The 22769-nt window shown below is 40.5% G+C and overlaps 1 protein-coding gene and 1 non-coding gene across 12 annotated transcripts in view; both read right to left on the bottom strand.

Moving 5' to 3' along the window:
• The window catches only part of CCAR1 (cell division cycle and apoptosis regulator 1), a 74459-nt gene that overhangs the window by 35315 nt on the left and 16375 nt on the right, over window positions 1-22769 (bottom strand). For 5 of the 11 annotated variants that reach the window (XM_001168607.7, XM_063780705.1, XM_009458585.5 and 2 more), the window contains exons 4-14: window positions 22324-22368; window positions 19553-19585; window positions 17664-17857; window positions 12865-12979; window positions 12574-12766; window positions 7362-7491; window positions 6947-7108; window positions 2577-2802; window positions 1827-1940; window positions 1118-1284; window positions 171-381 (exon numbers count right to left, since the gene is read on the bottom strand). In XM_001168607.7, the coding sequence (XP_001168607.2) occupies window positions 171-381; window positions 1118-1284; window positions 1827-1940; window positions 2577-2802; window positions 6947-7108; window positions 7362-7491; window positions 12574-12766; window positions 12865-12979; window positions 17664-17857; window positions 19553-19585; window positions 22324-22368 (1590 nt within the window). The remainder of the gene's footprint in view (window positions 1-170; window positions 382-1117; window positions 1285-1826; window positions 1941-2576; window positions 2803-6946; window positions 7109-7361; window positions 7492-12573; window positions 12767-12864; window positions 12980-17663; window positions 17858-19552; window positions 19586-22323; window positions 22369-22769) is intronic. The other 6 variants (XM_063780707.1, XM_009458588.5, XM_009458589.5 and 3 more) reach the window with 2 other exon arrangements.
• Window positions 1416-1482, bottom strand: LOC112204684 (small nucleolar RNA SNORD98). Its single transcript, XR_002938352.1, has one exon. It is a non-coding gene; the product is annotated as a small nucleolar RNA SNORD98 (small nucleolar RNA).

The following is a 22769-nucleotide window of genomic DNA, read 5'->3' as shown; positions in this document are numbered from 1 at the left end:
TTTTAAGAGAAAAGAACATACAACTATACTGCTGAAAGCTGGATTACCAGTCGCTGTTACCAGTTATGTTCCTCCATGTGTGTTTGTTATGTAGTGTGTGGTGTGCATTTGTGCCTGTGTTCCTGTGCCTGTGAGAAGCGGAAATAGAAAAAGGGATTAGCGTTCAGTGCCTGTTCTCCATCAGCCTCCTTGCGTTCACCCTGAAGCTTCTCGACCAGCTGCTGCTTGTATCCTCGGGAGAGGGTTTCCCACTCTGAGCGGGTGGGAAGGCAATGCCAAACATCCGGGAAAAATAAAACCACTGTCTCCACATGAGCTGGAACTGTACGCCCCTTGTGGGTCTCCTCAGGGCGATGGTAGCGAATCTCTGCAAAACGGTACCTGTTGCAAGGGAAGAAGCATGTTGGAAAAAAAATTCTAAAATACATTTTAAAGACCCTAGTTCACTTGTAGCACATCAAGTAAAGAAATTTTGCTGCAAGAACTTGAGGTTGGTCTAAAGAAAAAAAAATTATAGAAGCCATAGTTCCTCTTTTGGTACATTTGTACAATATTTAATAAGTTAAAGGAAGAATATGTTCCCCCAAGGCATTTTCAAGTTTGATTACAGAGCTACCCGCATTTTAGAGAATACCTGAAGAAGCTGGATAGCTGTTCAGATTTCATGTGCTAAAAAAGAATATTCTCAAATTAAGTCACAAGAGATACACTAAAATACACAGGACAAATAAGCCTCAAGAGAAAATATGGCTGAACAAAAATAATCGCAACTACATCATTTTATAACAAAAGAATTATAATGAAATGAAGTTCTCTCTTGACGATCTTCTCCAGCTATGCATGAAATGAAAAGTATTTTCAACATACATCCAACTTCCAAAGTACAACATAACAAAACATTTAAATTTTCAGTTTATTTTGATTAGTTCTTAATCCTTTTTCCCCCAAAACATTTTGGCACCAAATAAACTTTAGCTACAAATGGGGATTTTCCTTTGAGATTACCTGCATTGACCAGGGTTGCTAAAATAAGCCGGGGGGAAAAGGCTGATCGATAAGAACAACTACATAAACTATCAGTAAAACACTTCTAATCAAGAAATGAATTAGTACTTACCATTGTGTGCACACACTTAGATCAATGCCTGTCAGAGCCTTACAACAACGAATAGCAGTCTTAATCAACACAGAGGGATCTTTTTCTGGGTCTGGTCCATCCAACGAAGGAGACCAGTGGCCTCCAATGGCCATAGCTTCATCCTTGCCTTTCATGCCCACTAAAAACTAATTCAAAACAAAGAATCATTTACATATATTACGCACCCTGTCAAATTACAAATAAGATACTTGAGAAGGAAAGGTACAAACCTTTCCAATATCATTTTTACTACCTCTGGTATCTGTCAGTCAAGGAAGAGTTCAGTTCATTGTGTTCCACACTGCATTTCAGCAATGGAATAGGATTTACACACATCATAACTCATCCTTTTAAAATATTTCTTCAGATAGAGTTCTTTTAAAGAAACAAGCTATAATTCAAACTTCAACAACATCCAAAGACACTCTGAATCCTATTACCACTAATATTCTACTATGTTACAAATATAAAACATCAAAATGACTGTTGAACTAGTAGCGTACAAATAAGATATAGTTGTAATCTGCAATGAGAAAAACATCTACATCATTAAATTCTGGGTGGCTTAATACTAAAATTAGTCATTAATCAACAAATATTAAAATGTAGGGCTTTAGATTTTATGTGTACAAAGTTACAGCTAAGCAAAGTGAATACATCTAAAGTTAAAACAAATGTGTCCTTTTACCTTAACAAGTCTAGCAGGATGTTGGAATCCATCTTGAAGTTCTTGTGGGTCTTCAGCAAGAGCACATGACTTATGATATAAATCTTCCATACTAGGGCTAGCCATCAGCATTACCTATTATAGTCAAATAATTCAATCCTGTCAAAAGTCTAAAGTAATGTGAAAAAATGAGAAGCACTACTAATTATCTTTAAATATAAGATGTCTGAAATTTAAATAAAAATAGGAAGTAATACTATAGCAGAAACAGTATTAGATACCTCAGCCTCCCAACGTGCTGGGATTACAGGCGTGAGCCACCACGCCAGGCCTAGATACCGTATAATTACTTAGTTTTAACTTCTGAAGGGATGCTTTTTCAGTCAAACAATGCTTTAAACAAAATTATAGACTATACACAATATACTGAATGTTTCCCTTAAGATTGACATTTAGTGCATTCATCTAACATTAAGTTTTATCTGAGGCTACCAGAAGTCATACAACATTCCAAATATCTCATTAATATCAACTTTATCTTCACATTTTTAATAAGGTTTAAAATGTTAGAATAACTAGTTTTATAGCTCAAGAGATGAGGCAAAGAGAGCTTAAATTAAATTATGTAACCAAAATAGGATCAAGCAGTTAAGAAGAAAACAGGTATTCGGGTCTACCTAACAAACACTTTCTGAAGGATAATTCTACATACCCTTTTATTATGAATAACTGCTAAGAAATTTAAGCTGCATATCACAGTTGAATACAAACCTTTGCACTGTATAAGTGGTCGGCATCTGGTGGATCAAGAATGGCCATATTTTTTTCTAAGGACTCTACTTCTCTGTGCATTACATAAAAATTGCAGTAATTTCCCAGCTGAAATGGTCTTGACAAAGGGAAAGCATCCACCCATGTAAACTGAGCATCAAAAAAGTCACTAGGTATATACAAATTTTGATAACGGCGCCTTAGTTCCATCATGTCACAACTGGGACTGAAAAACAGACATAAGTAGTGAATAAATAGCCTTAATAAAAAGGTTACACAAACATTTAATTCTGTAGCAAATATAACTGGATATAGTAAAAAGTAAGCTGAAAAAAGACAAAGTCAGTTACTAATGAGCTATAGATTTGCATAGAGACATATGAAAATATTACTTTCAAATTTATATACGCAAAGCTTTGAATAAATAGTATTCTCAGTGTTATCCTTATTTTGTTACTTTTTGTTACAGAAGACGCTTTGAAATAACTTGAATCTCAGCTCCAGAAAAGATCTGTACAAAAGCAGGTTTTCCTCAGTTGGAACTGTGGATTACTTGAAAATTATGGTTCATGTTGTATAGATACAAAACAGCAATGAGAGTATTAGTATTTCTGTATGCCCCTCAATCAGGTTTTTGAGTGTAGAAAAACTATAACTTTTATTTTACTATAGTAAGTTCCTAGATCAAGCATACTTACATTCAAAATTAAATACAAAAATCCACAAAAAGCAAAATTCCTATGTTCCTTGGATTATCTGCACCTCCACACCCCTTTCTCTGTGAATGATTAAGATCCATACCTGATTATTATGTATAGAGGGGATAAATTTCTTGCCTTTTAAATCTCGCACTGATTTTTTAAAGGATCATTTCCTTTTTCCTAAGAAGTAGAGCTTTTAAAAGAGAGGAACTGAAAGGTCAATCTGGCAAAAGGTTAAGAGATGTCTGTTAAAAGTATAATGTAAGATGAAAAGACAACTAAAGGCAGAAGTATGAAAGATGAAGTAATCTACATGCAGAGATGTCTTTATTTGAAGTATAAAAATAAATACAGAGTAATAAACCTGTCAGTTAACAGACTATTACCTGCCTACCTATTCATCTATTTATCTATCTATTCTATCTACAGACAGAATCTATCCAACTATCTATCTATCTATCTATCTATCTATCTATCTATCTATCTATCTATTCTATCCTATCTACAGGCAGAATCTTGCTCTGTCGCCCAGGCCAGAGTGCAGTGTGACATACTCACAGCTTGCTGTAACCTGAATTCCTAGGCTCAAGCAATCCTTCCATGTCAGCCTCCAAGTATTATAGCTAGGACTACGGGTGCACTACCACATGTGGCTAACTTCTACTTTTTGTAGAGGTGAGGTCTCACTATATGCCTAGGCTGGTCTCAAACTCCTGGCCTCAAGTGATCCTTCCACCTCAGCCTCTTAAAGTGCTGGATTACAGGTGTGAGCCACCAGTGCCAGGCCTATAATTATACTTTATTTGGATATGATTCTGCTGTCAAAATAATAAAAACATGAAACAAGTATCTGAGTTTTGTTTTTAAGGAAGTGTTACAAAAAGCAAGTATGTATAATTGTTTCCCAATTCCGTATCACCAGAATTTTTGAAGTCATGTTTTACCCCACAGGAGTAAAATTTATAATAAAACAAAAGATATAAGTACAAATAAATCATTTCATGGGCACAAAGTTTCTTATAATCATATTAGTATAAGAAAATCTTGATTTACACAACTACAAATGAGAAGTGTGGAAACTTTAAAATCATTTTTACTTGCAAGAGATCCATTTAATGTTCTCGGAATTTACTTCAAAGTGGTAAAACTAAACTGTGAGGCCGGGCGCGGTAGCTCACGCCTGTAGTCCCAGCACTTTGGGAGGCCGAGGTGGGCGGATCATGAGGTCAGGAGATGGAGACCATCCTGGCTAACACGACGAAACCCTGTCTCTACTAAAAATACAAAAAAAATTAGCTGGGCGTGGTAGCGGGCGCCTGTAGTCCCAGCTACTCGGGAGGCTGAGGCAGGAGAATGGCGTGAACCCGGGAGGCGAAGCTTGCAGTGAGCCAAGATCAAGCCACTGCACTCCAGCCTGGGCAACAGAGCGAGACTCCATCTCAAAAAAAAAAAAAAAACCAACAAAAAAAAACTAAACTGTGAAGGTCTAATTTATTATTATTAGTTTTTTATTTTTTGAGACAGTCTCCCTCTGTCACCCAGGCTGGAGTGCAGTGGTGCAATCTCGGCACACTGCAATCTCTGCCTCCCGGGTTCAAGCGATTCTCCTGCCTCAGCCTCCCAAGAAACTGGGATTACAGGCACACGCTACCACGCCCAGCTAATTTTTTTATTTTTTAGTAGAGATGGAGTTTCACCATGTTGGCCAGGCTGGTCTTGAACTCCTGACCTCAAATGATCTGTCTGCCTCAGCCTCCCGAAGTGCTGGGATTACAGGCGTCAGCCACTGCACCTGGCCCCTGAAGGTCTAACTGAGAACAAGCTAAATAGCTGTTCAATTTCATATCCTATGCATCAACTCTTCCCAAAAGAGCATTCAATATTGAGAACAGATGGGTTAAAATCAGAGTTTCTCTATTTAATATCTTTGAGGCTGGGAAAAGTGGTTTTGGTTTTGACTGGTTTCTCAGAAATATGCAGACTACAGATTTTTAAGTATAAGAGTAAGCAGCTATAAGAAGAAAACTAGTGTAAAGTTAAGAGTAGTTGCTGGGCCAGGCGTGGTGGCTCACACCTGTAATCCCAGCACTTCGGGAGGCTGAAGCGACTGGATCACCTGAGGTAAGGAGTTTGAGATTAGCCTGGCCAACATGGTGAAACCCTGTTTCTACTAAAAATACAAAATTAGCCAGGTGTGGTGGCGCATTCCTGTAATCCCAGCTACTCGGGAGGCTGAGGCAGGAGAATTGCTTGAACCTGGGAGGCAGAGGTTGCAGTGAGCCAAGATCGCGCCATTGCTCTCCAGCCTGGGCAACAAGAGCGAAACTCCATCTCAAAAACAAAAACAAAAACAAAAAAAAAAGTAGGTGCTGATTTGACCATAAGTAAGAGTAAATGAACGCCAACTATGTAACATAATTAAGCAAAGTCACCAAGCAAAATTTTCTTGGCATTAAGTAGCTTGACTAAAATTCACTGGGTTACTAAATCTAGAACTGAATATCTGGAAATTTTAACCTCTGATAGGCAAGTATTATGAACGGTAATTACCACTCTGTTTAAACGTAATAATATCCTCTTAGGCCACTGCATCGCATACAGCTATTTGCTTTTAGGCTAAACAGCCCTGAACACTGCTTTTAATGATTTTCTTATTTTACTGTCAATTTGTTATTTTTCCATCTATTAATCTATTACCTAAGTTGCGACCATAACCCACCATTAATTACTGAGACTATACAACGGCCACACACTGGGTTAAGTCCTTTGGATACATGAACTAAACCTCACAATAATTTTGCTAGTTAATATTACCTTTGTTTTGCAGGTGAACCTCAGAAATTCCTGGTAACTTGGCCAGGCGCAGTGGCTCACACCTGTAATCCCAGCCCTTTGGGAGGGCCAGGCAGGTGGATCACTTGAGGTTAGGAGTTCGAAACAAACCTGGCCAACATGGTGAAACCCCGTCCCTACTAAAAATACAAAAATTATCTGGGTGTGGTGCTGAGCACCTGTAATCCCAGCTACTAGGGAGGCTGAGGCAGGAGAATAGCTTGAACCCAGGAGGCAGAGGCAGTGGCTGCAGTGAGCTAAGATCATGCCACTGCACTCCAACCTGGGTTAAAGAGTAAGACCCTATCTCAAAAAAAAAAAAAGAAAAAAAGAAATTCCTGGTAATTTGTCATGACTTCTGATTCAAAGGGTGAATAATATATTTATGTATATACATACACACACACTATACATGTGAATACATTATGTATGTGAGTATATATGCATATCAATGTTTCTATTATACTACACTACCAGGGCTAAACTTGAAATTAATCGGTTTACTACTGTATTATTGCTTTATCATACACAATGGACTATACATGATCTTCAAGTTATCAATAAGTCTAGGTCTTAACTGATTCTAACTTTAGGGGAATAACGTTATGACAGAGGAATTTCCTTGAGGGGCTGCCTTTTTCAATACCAGTCGATATCCTTCATGGGGATATAAAAATAATGCAGCATTGTAGATATTTCAAATTGCATTTCTGCCCTTATATGAAGAACACTAACTGTCAGGAAATCAATGTTGCAAGAAAAATACCTCTGTAACATATTCTATCAAATTATATGAAATTAGTAACTCAAGAAAACAATGGGTGGGGAATAACCTACCAATCTAAAGAAAACTTTGAAAACTGAACTGTGTAACGTGGAACAACACGTCGAACTCTCCGAGGTGATCGCTCTCGCTCTCTTCGTGGAGATCTTTCCCGGGAACGTTTCCTCTGAGGTGATCTTTCTCTCGATCTACGTCTTTCTCTCTCTCTCTCACGACTGAAAGCAAATTTTTCTAAAATTACTAATATTTCTAATATTATGTAAAAGCTCTTCAATGAATAGAGTAGGTAATATAAGCAAGATTCCACAGTATATTTGTTTAACTTTTTAAAAACTGTAGTAAAATAGACATAACATAAAATTTACCATTTTAAAATTTTATATTATAAGCATAGTTCAGTGGCATTAACTATGTTTACATTGTTATACAACCATTGCCACCATCCACAGTACACTTTAGAAAATATACCTTCGATCATCTTTTCTGTTAGGCACTTGATCCCCTCTGTCATTTCTTCCTGAAAATCGGGATGGGGGATCTAATCGTCGTGCCGGTTGTGGCTGTGAAACTATACGAACAGGAGGCTGCAATAAACCAGCTTTAAAAGATAAAAGAAAAAAACGTTTAGCATGTCTAAACAAAGTTCGAAGGCATTACCTGATAAAATTAGAGGAACAAAGTTAAGTAACTGAGAGTGACTAAAATTGTTTTTTCAAAGTTGGCCTAATTTATATATATTTTTAAAGAACAGGTACTGGCCGGCTGCGGTGGCTCACACCTGTAATCCCAGCACTTTGGGAGGCCGAGGTGGGTGGATCACCTGAGGTCAGGAGTTCAAGACCAGCCTGGCCAACATGGTGAAACCCCGTCTCTACTAAAAATGCAAAAATTAGCTGGGAGTGGTGGTGGGCGCCTGTAATCTCAGCTAATCAGGAGCCTGAGGCAGGAGAATCATTTGAACCCAAGAGACGAGGTTGCAGTGAGTTGAGATTGTACCATTGCACTCCAGCCTGGGCAGCAGAAGCAAAACTCCGTCTCAAAAAAAAAAAAAAAAAAAAGAATAGGTACTGTCAGGTCAGGCGCGGTGGCTCACACCTGTAAGTCCAGCACTTTGGGAGGCAGACGCGGGCAGATCATGAGGTCAGGAGTTCGAGACCAGCCTGGCCAGTATGGTGAAATCCTGTCTCTACTAAAAACACAAAAAAATTAGCCAGGCGTGGTGGCACGTTCCTGTAATCCCAGTTACTCAGGAGGCTGAGGCAGGAGAATCACTTGAACCCGAAAGGCGGAGGCTGCAGTGAGCCGAGATCATGCTACTGCATTCCAGCCTGGGCGACAGGGCGAGACACCGTGTCAAAAAATGAAAAAAAACAAAAACAAAAAAAACAGGTACCTTTTTTTCAAGACAGAGTCTCACTCTGTTGCCCCAGTTGGAGTGCAGTAGTGCAATCATGGCTTACTGCAGCCTCGACCTCCCAGGCTCAAACAATCCTCCCATCTCAGTGTCCAAAGCAGCTGACATAGGCATGCACCACTAAACCCAGCTAATTTTTTTTGTTAATTTTTTGAGGAGATGGGGTCTCCCTATGTTGCCCAGGTGGGGCACTATCTTGATGAATTCTTCCCAATATTGAAAATCAACAATTTCATTTTGAAATAGTATAAATATTTCAAGGTAGGAATAGTGCAAATTTACCTTCTTTACTACAATGCACACTTAATTTATGGAAAGATGTATAATATATGCAAAGTTGTTAAGTATTTTAGACAGAGTAACTAGAATAAGTAACTAAGTCCTTTACAACATAGATTAAAATACTCATTCCCCCTTTCAACATCTGATCACACCATAAGGACTAAAAAATGTGTTTTTCTTTAAAATTTGCTCAACCTCAGTAGAATGATTCACATTAAACGTCTCTAAAGTAGACAGAACTATTACACATCACAGAAAATAAACACAAGCACAAATAAATTCATTCTTCCCGACTGATAACATGATATATGAGATCTCACATCTCTCCACTAGAACAGTTTTCTGACGCTGGTCTATGATAATGATATTAATTCCTGGTAGAAAGCCTAGTATGGTGATCATCTGAATTATTCCTCTGCAGTTTGTAGCAGGAAAAAAAATCTCTCCACTACTATTTTCCTAAAAAATTACTTCAATATGGTCTGATTTTTATTATGAATGGAAAAATATGTATGTCAGCAGGATTCCGAAGCATTGTTATGCTCATCTCCCTTTTCATGTCCCTGTCAGCCTTGAAACATATAGGGAGCTTTCAATTTTGGAACACCCTCACTGCGACATCTCCTTTAAGAAATACTCAGTGGGGGACTGTAAAAATGACACAGGAGAGGCCGGGCGCGGTGGCTCACGCCTGTAATCTCAGCACTTTGGGAGGCGGAGGTGGGCGGATCACGAGGTCAGGAGAGCGAGACCATCCTGGCTAACACGGTGAAACCTCGTCTCTAATAAAAAAACTAAACAAAAATTAGCCGGGCGTGGTGGCGGGCGCCTGTAGTCCCAGCTGCTGGGGAGGCTGAGGCAGGAGAATGGTGTGAACCTGGGAGGCGGAGCTTGCAGCAAGCCAAGATCGCGCCACTGCACTCCAGCCTTGGTGACAGAGCAAGACTCCATCTCAAAAAAAAAAAAGACACAGGAGTCAGCTTGAAAAAATTTTTACTAACTATACATAAAAAGGATCAAAAAGAAAACAACTGAATATAAAACAATGGATAAATGAAAGCCCATGAGGCCACAGTAAAAAAAGAAAAGAGCTAACATAACATAAGGCAAGAATAAGATGTGGTAAGAAGGACGAATAAGCCAGGCATGGTGGCTCACGTTTGTAATCCCAGCACTTTGGGAACCTGAGGGGAGTGGATCACCTGAAAAGTCAGGAGTTCAAGACCAGCTTGGCAAACATGGTGAAACCCCATCTCTACTAAAAATACAAAAAATTAGCTGGGCGTGATGGTGGGCGCCTATAATCCCAGCTACTCAGGAGGTTGAGGCAGGAGAATCACTTGAAGCCAGGAGCGGAGGTTGCAGTGAGCCGAGATCTTGCCATTGCACTCCAGCCTGGGTGACAAGAGCAAAACTTCATCTCAAAAAAAACAACAAAAAAAGAAGGATGAATATAAAAAGCACCATTTAGAAATTCTTGGCTGGGCCGGGCGCAGTGGATCACATTTGTAATCCCAGCACTTCGGGAGGCCAAGGCGGGTGGATCACCTGAGGTCAGGAGTTTGAGACCAGCCTGGCACATAGTGAAACCCCATCTCTACTAAAAATACAAAAAAATTAGCCAGGAGTGGTGGTGCATGCCAGTAATCCCAGCTATTTGGGAGGCTGAGGCAGGAGAATCGCTTCAATTTGGGAGGCGGAGGTTGCAATTAGCTGAGATCGGGCCATTGCACTCTGGCCTATGTGACAGAGCCGAGACTCCGTCTCAAAAAAAAAAAACTCTCGGGCCAGGCACGGTGTCTCACGCCTGCAATCCCAGCACTTTGGGAGGTCAAGGTGGGCAGATCACCTAAGGTCAGGAGTTCAAGACCAGCCTGGCCAACATGGGGAAACCACCTGTACTAAAAATACAAAAAATTAGCTGGGCATGATGGCGGACACCTGTAATCCCAGCTACTCAGGAGGCGGAGGCTGTGGTGAGCCGAGAGAGCGTCATTGCACTCCAGCCTGGGCAACAAGAGCAAAACTCCGTCTCAAAAAAAAAAAAAAAAAAAAAGTCTCACACGCAAAATGTCATAAAAGTGGAATCACGCATTATGTTCAAAACCAAACAAGGATGCGTACTTACAGAATAAAACTATTATCAAAGAAAACAAGTTACAAATGGTTGTTGTGTTTTTTGTGAGACAGGGTCTTGCTCTGTCACCCAGGCTGGAGAGCAGTTGTGCAATCCTGCCTCACTGCAACCTCCGCCCCCTGGGCTCAAGTGATCCTCGCACATCAGCCTGTGCACACCACCACGCCTGGCTATTTTTTTGGATTTTTAGTAGAGACGGGGTCTCACCATGTTACCCAGGCTGATCTCCAACTCCTGAGCTCAAGCAATCTGCCCACCTCAGCCTCCCAAAGCACTGGGATTACAGGCGTGAGCCACCGCCCTGCTACCAGACACGTTGTATTTTTTTGACCCGAGTAGTGATTACACAGGTGTTCATTAAATAACTCATTACACTGTAATCTGTCATCATTTTGCTATGTGTCATCATTTACAATAACAAAGAAAATGCAGGCTGGGAGCAGTGTCTCACACCTGTAATCTCGGCACTTTGGGAGGCCGAAATAGGCAGATTACTTGAGTCCAGGAGTTCAAGACCAGCTCGGGCAACATGGCAAAACCCTGTCTCTACAAAAAGGTGCAAAAATTAGAGGGGGGCTGAGAAGGGAGGATTCCTTAAGGCCAGGAAGTTGAGGCTGCAGTGAGCTGAGATCATACCACTGCACCTATGCCTGAGTGACAGACCAATACCTTGTCTCCAAAAAAAGAAAGAAAAAAAGAAAATGCAGCCTGGGCATCATGGTGAAACCCTGTCTCTACAAAAGATACAAAAATTAGGCTGGCGGGGTGGCGCGCACCTGTAGTCCCAGCTACTCAGGGGAGCTGAGGCAGTAGGATCACTTGAGCCGGGGAGGCAGAGGTTGCAGTGAGCCAAGATTACACCACTGCACTCTAGCCTTGGCGACAGAGAGAAACTCTGCCTCAAAAAAAAAAAAAAAAAAAAAAAAGAAGAACATGTCACAATTACATTTTTTAATGCCAATTAAGTAGGCTTCTGTAAGCTAAGGCTACCTGTCATCTTTTTCTCTTTTTTTTGAGACAGAGTTTTGCTCTTATCGCCCAGACTGGAGTGCAATGGCGTGATCTGGGCTAACTGCAACCTCTGCCTCCTGGGTTCAAGCGATTCTCCTGTCTCAGCCTCCAGAGTAGCTGAGATTACAGGCGCCTGCCACCATGACCCAGTTTTTTTATTATTTTTCCAAAAGTGCTGGGATTACGGTGTGAGCCACCAAGCCTGGCCCTATGCATCATTTTAAACAGTGTTTTTATAAGAACACGTCTGGACCGGGTGCAGCGGCTCACACCTGTAATCCCAGCACTTTGGGAGGCCAAAGTGGGCGGATAACTTGAAGTCAGGAGTTCGAGACCAGCCTGGCCAAAGTGGTGAAACCCTGTATCTACTAAAAATACAAAAATTTGCCGGGCATGGTGGCACATGACTGTAGTCCCAGCTACTTGGGAGGCTGAGGCAGGAGAAGAGCTTGAACCGGGGAGGCTGAGGTTGCAGTGAGCCCAGATTGCACCACTGCACTCCAGCCTGGGCGACAGAGCGAAAAACAACACATCTGGAGTTTCAAACAATCAATTTGCAAAAAAACTTAAAACCCAGCAAATTCATTTGATGTGGTATGGTTTAATAAGTAATTTAATAGTTTTGATATTTAAGTCCACAAAGGTGTATATTTTAATTTCTTATCACTAAGAGAAAAAAAAAAAATACTTCCACATAGCTATGGAAGTAGATGCGTCCTATTCAGGATTTTTAGGCTTCAAGTTTTCTTGAAATCCCTGCCTTTTTTTGTAATTAAAAGCATAGTTACATTATAACTAAAATGTTATACATTCGCCTGAAACAAAAGCAAAGATACCTTTTTGCTGAGGCTGCTGTAATAAGGGCTGTGGTTGAGTCTGCAATAGTGGTGTAATAGAAGCTGCTGAAATCTGTGCCTGCAGCAGTGACTGGGGCTGGGGCTGAGTCTGAACACCAAATGTTGTCTGTGGTGCAATTGGCTGAAGTACAGCAGGAGGAGTCTTCAGTAATGGCTGGGTTTGCGACTGATTCTTCAATTAAAAAATGAAAGAATAAGAAAAAAAATCTTTGTGAATTAGAAGACTCATTTACAAAGCTTCTATAATACTTAACTCAATATTTTCTGTACCTGATTTGGTAGTGTTTGAATTCTCTGTGCATTCCATTTAAAAGGCATATTAGGATTATAAGTAGCTTCAACCAATACTCTGTCACCTACTTGGGGGGTTTTCCCTTTGACAGCACTGTAAAAAAAAAAGAAAAAAAAAGTTAAATATAAATACAATTAAAATAGATTTCTCCCCAAAATGATTTACATAGTTAGTACTTTAAAGTAAACCATATCTCAAAAAAAAAATAAACAGCAAACTATATCAGAAATGGAAGCCTGGAAAGCTCTTTAAAAAGTAGATGGGTGTGCAGCACACCAGCATGGCACATGTATACGTATGTAACTAACCTGCACACTGTGCACACGTACCCTAAAACTTAAAGTATAATAATAGTAAAAAAATAATATTAATAAAAAAAAAAGGTAGATGGGGCCGGGTGTGGTGGCTCATGCCTGTAATCCTAGCACTTTGGGAGGCCGAGACAGGCGAATCACTTGAGGTCAGGAGTTCAAGACCAGCCTGGTCAACATGGAGAAACCCTGTCTCTAGTAATAATACAAAAATTAGCCCAGCGTGGTGGCGCACACCTGTAATCCCAAATACTCAGGAAGCTGAGGCAGGAGAATTGCTTGAACCCAGGTGGTGGAGGTTCCAGTGAGCTGAGATGGTGCCCTGGCCTGGGTGACAGACGAGACTCGGTCTCAAACAAAAATAAATAAATAAAATAAAATAACAATAAAAAGTAGTTGGGGGATGGCAGCAGTCGCTCACGCCTGTAATCTCAGCACTTTGGGTGGCCAAGGTGGGCAGATCACTTAAGGAGTTCAACACCAGCCTGGCTAACATGGTCAGGAGTTCAAGACCAGCCTGACCAATGCGGTGAAACCCCATCTCTACTAAAAATACAAAAATTAGCCAGGTGCAAATCGCCTGTACCTGAGAGGCGGAGGTTGCAGTGAGCCAAGATCGCACCACCACACTCCAGCCTGGGCATTAGAGTGAGACTCCATCTCAAAAAAAGTAATAAAAAAAGAGGCCGGGCGCGGTGGCTCACGCCTGTAATCCCAACACTTTGGGAGGCCGAGGCGGGTGGATCATGAGGTCAGGAGTTCAAGACTAGTCTGGTCAAGATGGCGAAACCCCATCCCTACTAAAAATACAAAAATTAGCCAGGCGTGGTGGCAGGAGCCTGTGATCCCAGCTACTTGGGTGGCTGAGGCAGGAGAATCGCATGAACCCAGGAGGCAGAGGTTGCGGTGAGCCAATATTGCACCACTGCACTCCAGCCTGGGCGACAGAGTGAGACTCCATCTCAAAATAAATAAATAAATAAATAATTTAAAAATAAAAAAATAAGAAAAAGTAGATGGCCAGGTACAGTGGTTCATGCCTCTAACGCCATAACTTTAAAAATCAAATGGATCACTTGAGGTCAGTTCAAGACCAGCTTGGGCAACATTGTGAGATCACATTTCTACAAAAAATTTAAAAATTAGTCTTTATGTCTAGATCTGAAGAAACTGGAAAAAAAAATAGTTGCCGGGCGTTGTTGTGGCTCACGCCTGTAATCCCAGCACTTTGGGAGGCTGAGGCAAGTGGATCACCTGAGGTCAGAGATTCAAGACCAGACTGGTCAACATGGTGAAACCCCGTCTTTACTAAATATACAAAAATTAGCCGGGCGTGGTGGCAGGCACCTGTAATCCCAGCTACTCAGGAGGCTGAGGCAGGAGAATTGTTTGAACCCGGGAGGCAGAGGCTGCAGTGAGCCGAGATGATGCCATTGCGCTTCAACCTGGGCAACAAGAGCGAAACTTGGTCTCCAAAAAAAAAAAAAAAAAAAAAAAAGCTGGACGTGGTAGCACGGGCCTAGAGTCCCAGCTACTTCAGAGGCTGAAGCAGGAAGATCCCTTGAACCTGGGAATTTGAGGCTGCAGTGAGCTATGACTGCATTTCTGGACCCCAGCCTGGGCAAAAGAGACCCCATCTCAAAAAATAAAACAAAAAGGGCCAGGCGTGGTGGCTAACGCCTGTAATCCCAGGACTTTGGGAGGCTGAGATGGGTGGATCACGAAGTCAGCAGTTCAAGACCAGCCTGACCAACATGGTGAAACCCCATCTCTACTAAAAATACAAAAAAATTAGCCGGGTGTGGTGGCAGGCGCCTGTAATCCCAGCTACTTGAGAGACTGAGGCAGGAGAATCACTTGAAACCAGAAGGCAGAGGTTACAGTGAGCCGAGATTGCACCACTGCACTCTTGCCTGGGCAACAAGAGAGAAACTCTGTCTCAAAAATAATTAATTAATTAATTTAATTAAATAGCCAGAAGTGGTGGTACACGCCTGATGGCCCAGCTACATGAGATAGCTGGGTCCAGGTGTTCAACTTTGCAGTTCACTATGATCGCAACACTGCACTCCAGCCTGGGTGATAAAGCAAAAACCCTGTCTCAAAGAAAAAGAAAAAAAAAAAAAGAGTTAAGTAGATATAACTCCTAGACTCATTTTAAAATGGGTGTTTCGCCCTTATAATATAAACATGAGTTTGCAGTGAAATTAATAATTTACCACCCCATATTTCCCTGATATTATCTCTCCTGCTCCATTTTTTACTTTTATAACCCAAGACTAAGATTTGCTTTGGGCTTTCAAATGATGAATGCAAAAAAGATAAAAAACAGGAATCCCTTTTACAGAAAAATGTTGTACAGTATTTCCTACAAACACTACAAAACTATAAAAGTACTAATTTAAATATGGAAAAGGAACTTTTAAAAAATAAAAATAATTATTTTGAATGTGAGTCCATCAATCATTTGATCCTATTGACTTTTTCAATGTTAATATTTTTGCGTCTTAGAGATGGGGTCTTGCCATTATGTTGCCCAGGCTGGTCTGGAACTCCTAGCCTCAAGCCATCCACCTACTTTGGACTCCCAAGAAACTGAGATTACAAGGACAAGCCACCGCGCTTGGCTAAAAAACAATTTTAAAATCTATGCTACGTCATTAGACACGTCAAACAAAGATTAGATTTCAAAATTAGATTTCAACACCCCACTCACAGTTATGTTTACCCAGGAATATTGTTAGAACCGCCTTTCTTCAGGAAAAAATACAAAATTATAGCTAAACTGGCCAGGCGCAGTGGCTCACGCCTATAATTCCAGCACTTTGCGGGGCTGAGGTGTGCGGATCACCTGAGGTCAGGAGTTCAAGACCAGCCTGGCCAACATGGTGAAACCCTGTCTCTACTAAAAAATACAAAAACTGGCCAGGTATAGTGGCTTACGCCTGTAATCCCAGCACTTTAGGAGGCCGAGGCAGGTGGATGACGAGGTCAGGAGTTTAAAACCAGCCTAGCCAAGATGGTAAAACCCCATCTCTACTAAAAATACAAAAATTACCCAGGCGTGGTGGCAGGCGCCTATAATCCTAGCTACTTAGGAGCCTGAGGCAGGGAACTACTTGAACTTGGGAGGCGGAGGCTGCAGTGAACTGAGATTGCGCCACTGCACTCCAGCCTGGGTGACAGAGCGAGACTCTGTCTCAAAGTAAATAAATAAATAAATAAATAAATAAACAAACAAATAAATAATACAAAAATCAGCCGGGTGTGGTGGCACACGTCTGTTGTCCCTGCTACTTGGGAGGCTGAGGCAAGAGAATCACTTAAACCCGGGAGGTGGAGGTTGCAGTGAGGTGAGATCACGCCACTGCACTCTAGCCTGGGTGACAGAATGAGACTGTCTGAAAAAAGAAAAAAGAGAAGAAAGTAGGAAAGAAAAAGAAACAAAATTCCACACTTGAGTTTCCTCAGAAAAAAATAAAAATAGAATATTACAGCTAAGGCCAGACACGGTGGCTCACACCTGTAATCCCAGCACTTCCTGAGAGGCCGAGGCACGTGGATCGTGAGGTCAGGAGTTCGAGACCAGCCTGGCCAATATAGTGAAACCCCGTCTCTACTAAAAATACAAAAATTAGCCAGGCATGGTGGCTGAGGCATGAGAATTGCTTGAACCTGGGAGGCGGAGGTTGCCGTGAGCTGAGATCGAACCACTGCACTCCAGCCTGAGTTACAGAGTGAGGCGCTGTCTCAAAAAAAAAAAAAAAGAAAAAGAAAAAGAAAGAAAGAAGAGTAAGGGAATGATTATCCTATCAAGACCAGCCTGCCCAACATGGTGACACTCTGTCTCATACTAAAAATACAAAAATGAGCCAGGCGTGCTGGCGCATGCCTGTTGTCCTAGCTACTCGGGAGGCTGAGGCAGGAGAATCGCTTGAACCCAGGAGGCAGAGGTTGTGATGAGCCGAGATCACGCCACTGCACTCCAGCCTTGGCAACCGAGTGAGGCTCTGTCTCAAATAAAAAAGGAAAGAAAATCATAGCTACACTGGCCAGGCGCAGTGTCTCACACCTGTAATCCCAGCACCTTGGGAAGCTGAGGCGGGTGGCTCACTTGAGGTCAGGAGTTTAAAGACCAATCTGGCCGACATGGTGAAATCCCATTCTCTAATAAAAATACAAAAATTAGCCAAGTGTGGTGGTGCAATCTGGCCGACATGGTGAAATCCCATTCTCTAATAAAGATACAAAAATTAGCCAAGTGTGGTGGTGCACGCCTGTCATCCCAGCTACTCCGAAGGCTGAGGCAAGAGAATTGCTTGAACCCAGGAGGCAGAGGCTGCAGTGAGTCGACTTGAGATTGCACGACTGTGTCCAGCCTGGGCTACATACAATTTCTGCCACAACTAAACAGGTGTTTTGTGGTAAATGCAAGAAGCCATGTGATAAGACCTCATTAAGTTTACCTAAGCTGAAAGAATACATCTTCATCCACAAATCCAAATGTATCATGTAGTTTTGTAACCACCCCTGTGAAAACACGCTGCTTCTGAGGCTGGGTTTGCTGTTGACTGGACCTTGGTGTTGGATATGATACAGTTATTTGTGCTGTTGGCTGAGGAGTAGACAGGCTAAGGCTTGTAGGCAGTGCAACAGCTGGCTATAAAACAAAATCAACATCAAATTAAGGTAATGATTTGAAATCATCTAAAAACTGAATATGACTACTTAAAACTAACCCAGAATGTTAAAAATTTCATATTATGTTAGAAGATATACATGTACATCTTGAGAGTCAGGTCTAAAATTAAACTATAAATTATTTTTAGCCTATTTCATCAAGATCCCTTAGATGAGTGTTCTTACTAATACAATATCCATACTGGCATAATAAAGGCGTAGGAAAGTCCTAAGTATAGTAAAGGAACTCAGCACTCCTCAAACTTTGACCACAAAACTATTTTCTCATGAAATTTCTTTAATATCTTAAGATACTAGTAATGTGTTATGGGTACACTTAGGGAAATAGCATTTGAACAAAAGAACTTCTATTGTTTTTCTACTTAATTTGGAAATTCTACTTTGTTGATTATTGAAAACAGGAGTTATGAGTTACGTGTTAACCAACTGTAGTTCTTTAATAAAAACAGGTTGATTTCTCAATTCAAGTATATTTTTAAAAGACAAGGAAGAGATTCAAGACTAAAAATACGGTACAAAAGGTTATACTGTGAAAAGCCTCTCTCCTATCCCTGCTCCTCAGCTATGCAGTTCCCTAAACATTAAGCAATCACTGTCCTAATTATTAGTGTAAAGCCTCCTAGAGATGTTTTATTCAAATATGCATATAGATAAATGGAAGCATATAATACATACTAGACTGTACCTTTACTTCTACCTCAGATTATCTGGAATATCATTCCATATCAGTACACAAAGAGGTTTTGCTTTAACAGCTGCATAGTATTTCACTCTACATATTAACCAGTGATCAGCAAACTATGACCCATGGGCCAAAGACAGCCTATAGACTCTTTTTACGTAGTTTATAAGCTAAGAATGCTTTTTACACTTTCAAAAGGTTGTAAAAATAGAAAAAGAGTATGTGAAAGATATAATAAATAGTCTGCAAAGCCTAAGGTAGCACTACGTATGAAAAGTTCAAAACTTTTTAATGTTGCTGAAAAATTAAGCAGATAATGTCACACAATAACTTTCCCTGCTAAAGTGGAAAAAAACGTGCAGAAATCTTCCAAAAGAAAAAGACTACAAAAATCAGTATCAATGAAAAATCAGTATTAAGTTTAAAATAAAACCTCAGCCAGGCATGGTGGCTCGCACCTGTAATCCCAGCACTTTAGGAGGCCAAGGCGGGTAGATGACCTAAGGTCAGGACCTTAGGCGAGACCAGCTTGGCTAGCACGGTGAAACCCCATCTCTACTAAAAATACAAAAATTAGCCAGGCGTGGTGGCAGGCGCCTGTAATCCCAGCTACTCGGGAGGCTGAGAGAGGAGAATCGCTTGAACCCAGGAGGCAGAGATTGCAGTGAGCCGAGACTGCGCCATTGCACTCTAGCCTGGGCAACAGAGGGAGATTCTGCCTCAAAATAAATAAATAAATAAATAAATAAAATAAAACCTCATATTTATTCAAACTGTATCACAGCTGAACCTACAATGAGAAACCATCAAAAATAAACTAGCGTACTACTACCTTTATTTAGCATTATATTCCTAAATTATTAGGTGAATCTAACAAGTAACTAAACCCTGAAAGAAAAAGTAGAATACTAATAAAGCTTTAGTCTACTGTTCATTCAGACATCCAAAACAAATAAAGTAATACCAACTAACCTGTGTTAAGAGGGTTTGCTGGGGTTGCTGTAACTGAAAACAGAAAAATAAACACACACAGAAAAGGGTCAATCAGAATTGTTGCTTCATAGATGCTTCATAAAAGAAATAATTCCTATAAAAGTTATTCTACTTATTTTTATTTATGTATTTAAACAGAAACGAGGTCTCACTATGTTGCCCAGGGTAGTCTTGAACTCCTGAGCTCAAGCAATCCTCTTGCCTTGGCCTCCCAAAGTGACAGGATTGCAGACATGAGCCACTGCACCCAGCCCAGTTATCTTAATTTAAGAAAAATGTGAAAAGTAACAGAGATAACTAGGTATAAAGTTTCCTACAACTGTTTCTAAAAACTGCAGACCTCATATGTAAGTAACTCATTCAATGATAGGCACTTAACTACTTTAATTAATAAAAATACAGAACCTGATTTTTTTGTTATTGTTATTATTTTCCAGGAATAGCATCCACAGTAAAACCCCACAAATCTCTAAAAGCGAAGATTACCGTGCTACAGAAATGACTCAATATCATCAATATGCTACTTGTATCAAAAAATATCACTGGTCATCGATCCAATTCGTACATATATCCCTAAATAAAATGAGAAGCACTGTTGATGGACAATTTGCCATAGGCACAGAGACCATGAAGGACCACATACTCTGATGTATGGTTTTTCTGTAATAGCAAAGTGTACTATTACCAGAAAGTAAAAGGAATTAGTATGAAAGGAGAAATTTTAAAATTCTGAAATATAAATTTGACTTAGGCTAAGGTAAAATAATCTGTATGAGGTTGTAATTCAAAACACTCAGTTTACCTGGAGTCACCATGTATTAGAGATTAGATCATATCAAAATACTATTTTTTGTAAGTTAAGAACAGTTGAGTAGTGCCATTTTTTAAAGGCAGAATGAGTATCGCAATTTTTGCAAGGTTCAGCCTCACTCATTATCATCTTTAATAATGTATTTAATAAGAGCACTAAAATAAGTTGGAAGGTACTCTGAAAACAAGACATCTGATTTGAGACCAATCTCTTGTCAGTTTTTAAGAAGTTTAAAGCAATTACTAGTGAAATACTGAGGTCTTCTGGGAAAATGCAATGCTTCTGAAGCCTCAAGGGGCTTAAGTCGAGGATTAAACTGGGCCATGGATCTAGGGACAAAGAAGTTATGAATTGAGAAGCCTCTGCAGCCATAAAAAAAAGAATGAGGCTGGGCACAGTGCCTCACGCCTGTAATCCCAGCACTTTGGGAGGCCAAGGTGGGTGGATCACAAAGTCAGGAGTTCGAGACCAGCTTGGCCAACATGGTGAAACCCTGTCTCTACTAAAAATAGAAAAAATTAGACGGGCCTGGTGGCATGCACCTGTAATCCTAGCTACTCAGGAGGATGAGGCAGAAGAATCGCTTTAATCTGGGAGGCAGAGGTTGCAGCGAGCCAAGATCGCACCATTGCACTCTACCCTGGGCAACAAAAATGAAACTCAGTCTCAAAAAAGAATGAGACCAGATCCTTTCCAGGGACATGCTTAGACTAAAGCATATCTGTATTTCAGCAAGGCAAACTCTCTTTCCTTGACAGTTCCTAGAGAATCTGTCTAAGGAAAAGGGGCCAATGAAACTTGCTTTTAGTCTAAATCAGGAGTTTCCGTATTGTTTAAACATGCCTAGGGAATAGAAGTGTGAACTATAAAGTGTGACTTTCTCCCACATTTTATTTATTTTTTTACAGGTGTGCACCACCAGGCCCAACTAATTTTTCTATTTTTAGTAGAGGCAGGGTTTTACCATGTTGGCCAAGTTGGTATCAAACTCCTGACCTCGAGTGATCCGCCCGCCTCGGTCTCCCAAAGTGCTTGGATTACAGGCGTGAACCACTGTGCCTCACCAACTTTCTCCCATTTTGAACAGTTCTATTTTAATATTTTGATTTCCATACACAATTTGATTAGTAAGAAGGGGACTAGGAGTCCTACTCCTTGAAAGAAATAAAGGCTGTAGTAGGTGTTAGTTAATGTAACAAAAATTTTTTAAAATAAAAAATAAAGAAAAAAAAATAAAGGCTGAAAGCCTATAAGGTTTAGGCTTCAATCAGCAAAAGGAGCTTTCATTTTCACATGTGGTCTAGTTCAGCAGAGCTGGCCCAAAGGTTCCAGACAGGAGCATAACAGTCCAAAGGGTGGTTCTTTCTAGATTATTCTCTGCATACTTTTTTTTTTTTTTTGAGACAGAGTTTCGCTCTTGTTGCCCAGGCTGGAGTACAATGGTGCAATCTCGGCTCACCATAACCTCCGCCTCCTGAGTTCAAGCGATTCTCCTGCCTCAGCCTCCCTGTCTCAGCCTCCCACGTAGCTGGGATTACAGGCCTGCGCCACCACACCCGGCTAATTTTGTATTTTTAGTAGAGATGGGGTTTCTCCATGTTGGTCAGGCTGGTCTCAAACTCCCGACCTCAAGTGATCCGCCCGCCTCGGCTTCCCAGTATGCTGGGATTACAGGTGTGAGCCACCGCGCCCAGCCTCCTCATACTTTCTTAGAAACATGCGACAAAGACTGGCTAAGGATTTGGGTTGTTAGAACCACCCTCCTATCTCCCTCACCCTTGGAGACATTCCTTTTTTCCTACCTATTTACTCTAGCCCCTCCCAAAATATTTGTATCACATGTTAAGGTAGCTGATAGAAATAAAACTCTCTATCAGTTGAACTTTGGAGCAAATGGCTATTTTAAAATCAGTTTTTAACATGGAAAATATAAACTAACCTGTTGTTGCACACTATACAGGGCCTGCTGAGGTTGTGAATATTGCTGAAAGATTAAAAAAAAATTTTTCAAAGAAAAATACAGACACTAAATTTATTCATTCTCATAAAGTGATATACATAGAAATACATACAATTACACTAAACATAAACTTTCTGTTCTGGCATGGCATTGATTCAAAGAAAAAAACAAAAAAAATAAAAATAATAATAATAAAGATAAATTTTCTGGAACAGTGAAACTTCATCTAAAGTAAATCAAGTTGTGATTACTTATACTCCAGGATCCAAAAAGAAGTAAATTTTATTCATGTAATTAAGGTATGAGAACTGCCCAATTTAAGGACTTAAAAATTTTGACTATTCAACTACTTTTTTTTTTTTTTGGACACAGGGTTTTGCTCTGCCTCCCAGAGTGCAGCGGTGCAATCTCAGTTCACTGCAACC

Source organism: Pan troglodytes, chromosome 8, assembly GCF_028858775.2.
Source record: "Pan troglodytes isolate AG18354 chromosome 8, NHGRI_mPanTro3-v2.0_pri, whole genome shotgun sequence".
Taxonomy (NCBI): Eukaryota; Metazoa; Chordata; class Mammalia; order Primates; family Hominidae; genus Pan; species Pan troglodytes.
Note: the sequence above shows the minus strand (reverse complement) of the source record. Positions and strands in the feature narration are given on the sequence as shown.